General features: G+C 49.3%; 2 protein-coding genes and 1 non-coding gene across 3 annotated transcripts; 2 read left to right on the top strand and 1 right to left on the bottom strand.

Moving 5' to 3' along the window:
* Nucleotides 1-1,015: 1,015 nt before the first annotated feature.
* On the top strand, nt 1,016-1,417 carry METBIDRAFT_16404 (uncharacterized protein; the record flags this gene model as incomplete). The annotated part of the gene is made up of 1 exon (XM_018854638.2): nt 1,016-1,417. A coding segment is annotated over one exon (402 nt), but the record flags the coding sequence as incomplete, so codon positions are not given.
* METBIDRAFT_30371 (uncharacterized protein) lies at nt 1,408-2,905 on the top strand. Its single transcript, XM_018855625.1, has one exon. The coding sequence runs from the start codon at nt 1,672-1,674 to the stop codon at nt 2,803-2,805; it is 1,134 nt and encodes a 377-aa protein (XP_018714497.1). The 5' UTR covers nt 1,408-1,671; the 3' UTR covers nt 2,806-2,905.
* Nucleotides 2,906-3,741: 836 nt separating this feature from the next.
* METBIDRAFT_t23 lies at nt 3,742-3,815 on the bottom strand. Its single transcript has one exon. It is a non-coding gene; the product is annotated as a tRNA-Val (tRNA).
* Between the last annotated feature and the right edge of the window lie 386 nt (nt 3,816-4,201).

The following is a 4,201-nucleotide window of genomic DNA, read 5'->3' as shown; positions in this document are numbered from 1 at the left end:
ATGCAGCTCTCAAACAAGTAGTCCTTGGGAATGAAGATCTCCTCGAAGAACTCCATGCGCACTTTGATGCCCTCGGGCGAGCAGTCGGCGACCCAGCCACTCAAGATCTCGCCTATGAACGGCTTCCACACAACCATGCGGAACTTGACTTCCACATACGACGCTCCGTCGCCGGGCCGGAGCAAGCCGTCCTTTATTTCCAGAAGATCCCACACGGCCACGGCCAACCCCACGTTGGTGATGACCTTGTTTGAGTATTTCTGGTGCAACTCGTTTTTGAGCACGTGGTGGATTGGCATGTTGAACGACTGGGGCGGCACGCGCACCAAATCGGACATCTGTGAAAGTATGAACATGGCGGGCAGATGAACTTCTGGTTCGGTGGAACCGGCTTGTAGATCAAAATAGAACGGTCTCTTCGGGCCCAATGCCTTGGCTAGACGTGGTTCGGGTTTCCTAAATTCCTAACAAGCTTAGCCGCAAAACGCAGTCCTGTCACAAAATTCCACACTGGATAAAACGTCGAAGAATCTGGCGCTGTATTTTCCACCGGTTCTCCTCGCAAATCAGAAAATTATGAATGCTGCGGATGATTGCCTGTGTCGCGGCGATGAGACTGGCCGGTATGGCCGACTCTGCGTCTTTGGATTTTCCTAGTAAGCGCAGGCCGCGCGCGCGGCCCTATAAATATAAGGCTGGGCGCCCCAGCGGTTTTTCGCAGCCACGCCAAATTTCGGGATCGGCGCAACGTAAGTATCACAGCCGCAAAGTAGCCAGCTCTGCGTTTTGCAAGTGATTCGAGTGTGTTTGGGGCCTGTCGCAAGTCTGTTCCAAGTCTGTTCCAAGTCTGTTCCAAGTCTGTTCCAAGTCTGTTCCACGCCTGCTCCACGCCTGTTTCACGTCTCTCCCACGTTTCTCGTCTGTTTACACACGTTTCTCGTTCTCCACGTTTCTCGGCTGTCGCAACCCGACACCGCCATCTCACTTCGCGATGGCGCCTAATCTCGATTCGTCTCGCAAGAAGACCTACAACCTGAAGTCGTCGGATCGGCGCAAAGCCAGCGGGGTGCGTGCCGAGGCTTTTCTCCACAGCACACAAAAGAACAAAACTGGCAAGTTGGCGCCGGCCCGCAAGCCCGCTGACAAAGACGTGTGGGACCCAAAACACTTCCGTTTGTTCGTGGGCAATTTGGGCGACGATGCCACCGACGACATTCTTGCTGCCGCGTTCTCCAAGTACGCCAGTGTGAGCAAGGTGCGCGTGCCCATAGACGCCAAAACCCGCACCAACCGGGGGTACGGGTTTGTTGCGTTCGCCTCTGCTGATGACTATCTCAAGGCATTCAAAGAGATGAACGGCAAGTACGTGGGGCTGCGGCCCGTGCAGTTGAAGCGCGCCGAAAGCAAGGCCAAATAAAAAAATATCAAGTTGGGTCCTCAGTCGAACGAGTGTCTAGACATTTTCACCTTGCGGTTCCCCCTTGTTCATCTGCCTTCTCTTGACTGCTGGAAGCCGACTGCCCATGCTGCCTGTGTGCAGGCCGGTATCGCGTCGAAGTCCAGTGAGAAGATTCCGAGAAGCCTGTTCTGCTAGCCAGTCAGACCAGTCTTATTTGCAGGATACGTCCCCCAAATCCCCCACCCGCTGGTTGTCAGGAATCTCAGTGAAACATGATCAGTCACATGATGGTGTTTTCCCGTGTGGCGGGTCTAGGCCCAGGTCCCCTTGTGGCCCGCACTCTCCCTCGGCCATCCACCATGAGGGCTTTTTCCACGGTTTTACCGAGGCGAAACTCAAAGCTTCCGGAGTCTTTCGACCCCAAGAAAAACCTCCCTTCGCAGGGAGAATGGAAGCACTTGAAACAACACATTCCCGGCGAAGCCGAGCAGACAAACACTGTCAGAGACCGCATTCCAATGTTCCCTCTAGGAAAAGAAAATGTACCCACACTTTTGCCCAGGCCGGGCGTGCCCCGCGTCGGGCCCAATATGCCGTTCAGCCGGGTCATCCAGATCTTGAAGAGCAAAGTCAACCCTGAACTCATCTACGAGTCCGAGCCCCACCGACTCTACTTTCTTGGATGCTTCTGCTGCGCGGTGATGTTCACCATCTATGGCTGCGTGCTCCTTGAGTACGCGTGGTTCAATGCCAACAAGAAGTGGGACGAAAATGAGCAAGAGTTGGCGTTGCCGTTCCGGAGAAGGCAGTTCGGCATTGACTTGTTGACCTACGGCTCGTTGGGTGCCGTGGCCTTATTCGCGGCCTACCATTTTGCCACATTCCCAACCAGGCTCATGAGAAGAATCTGGTATCTCCCGGGACCCGTAGAGCACATCAAATTCACATCATATCCCTTGATTCCAGGCAGACCTACTCCAATGTACACAGTGCCTCTTGAAGATCTCGCCAGAAGGGACAAGGCCAGAGTGTGGACGGGCAAAGGTTTCTACGGCACTGCCGACAAGTCTTTGTTCTTCTTTGTGCTCAAAGAGAAATCAACAAACAAGAACTGGATTGTCGATAGAAAGGGCTTTTTCTGGTCAGACGGCCGTGTCTTTGATCTCTTGTTTGGCAAAGAAACGCTAGCGGAGGCCGAGGCCGGTATTCCATATGATGAGCAAATCGGTATAATTCATCGCGAAGTGAAGAAGAAGAAGAAGGAACTCAGAGCAAAACACGGAATATTCTATCAGTTCAAGCTTGGGGCACAGGAAGCGCAGAAGGACTTGAAGTCGGCGACGAGCTATGCCAAAACCTTGGCGGCAAGCAAGAAGCCCAAAGGCTTGCCAAAGGACAAAGAATAATGTAAATAGTTAACCCAACCCTGCTTTCTCGCAGACCACGAATCTACCTGTTTCTCAAATATTAACTGTCGAATGGCCCGTAATTGGACAATCCTGGTGGCCAAAAAACTTGTAGAGATATGACCACTGGATATTCCCAACATCTTTGTGTCGTCCGCTAGATTCACGCCTATAATTTTGAAGATCTTCTCCACTACGACGACGCAGTTCTTTCAATAAAGTGGTACTTTAACAGCTGGCATACTCAGTACTTTGAAGCCCGCATGCGGCTATTTCATTTATGCTGGAAACATCTGATCAAAAGTAAAAACAAAATTATAGACAGAAGCAAACAAGTCAATAATATTGCAGAATATGATTGACAAAATAGACGGCTGAACTAAACCGGCCAATGATTTGATCATCTTGTTTCAGGGTATTGCCAAAAAGTCTTAGTGAGGACAAACCCAGAATGGACACTAAAAGTGATCTTCTCAAGTCTTACCAAACCATCTGAGTTGAAACGACTACTACAGGCAAGTCTTCCTAAAATTCGATGACGTAATTTTCAATGCGTAAACAGATTGCCAGGAGGTCCGTCCAGGCCGTGATTAACAAAAAAAGACGGGTCGACTTTCGACACTAGGTATATCTAGAAGCCGCTCAATGGTCTTTTATACATTTTTGTACAGCTTTGTTCCATTAACCCGATGATTCTACCAAAACAAGCTATATTTGTTGCACTCACATAGTGCATCCACATAATACGGTATTCAATAATAAAGCGTTGAGATATGATCATCAGACCAATATTGGCTCAGAAATCTAATCGCACCTAGCATTCTTATGTCTCCGGTAAAATTTCGCCAAGTCTCTGCAATAAAAGAAAAAGATGAACCAGAGTTGTAAGGTCCCTGGTACCAGCTGAGTATAGTTTCCATTCGCAAAAAAGGAAGATGATTTCGCCCAGGATCGAACTGGGGACGTTCTGCGTGTTAAGCAGATGCCATAACCAACTAGACCACGAAACCGACTTCATGTAAAAAGTTTTCTCTAGTTTTATATATCACTTTAGCTATAAGACTATAAAAACATTCTTGGAAACTTTTTGTATTTTTCACTTTTCGCCTATTTTTGAGAAACCTCCCAATTTACGCAGCTAGCCTGGCCCGATGTTCATATTGGGAGATGTGGGATCCTTAAGTCCGCTACAACCAGCCGAGTTGAAGCGACTACTACAGGAGACCTATCCTAGGAGTCGATGACGTAATATCCAATACGTAAACAGATACGTGCCATGAGGACTGTCCAGGCCGTGACTAACGGAAGGGGACGGGCCGAGCTAAGACACTTGGTACGTAGCTGGGAGCTGTTTAAAGGTTTTTTATATATATTCGTTATATAGTTTTGCCCCTTT

This window comes from Metschnikowia bicuspidata (genome assembly GCF_001664035.1).
Source record: "Metschnikowia bicuspidata var. bicuspidata NRRL YB-4993 chromosome Unknown METBIscaffold_1, whole genome shotgun sequence".
Taxonomy (NCBI): Eukaryota; Fungi; Ascomycota; class Pichiomycetes; order Serinales; family Metschnikowiaceae; genus Metschnikowia; species Metschnikowia bicuspidata.
Note: the sequence above shows the minus strand (reverse complement) of the source record. Positions and strands in the feature narration are given on the sequence as shown.

Bases quoted from the DNA above. Each gene is read 5' to 3' on its own strand.
- METBIDRAFT_30371 (XM_018855625.1), top strand. From the start codon at position 1,672: ATGATCAGTCACATGATGGTGTTTTCCCGTGTGGCGGGTCTAGGCCCA.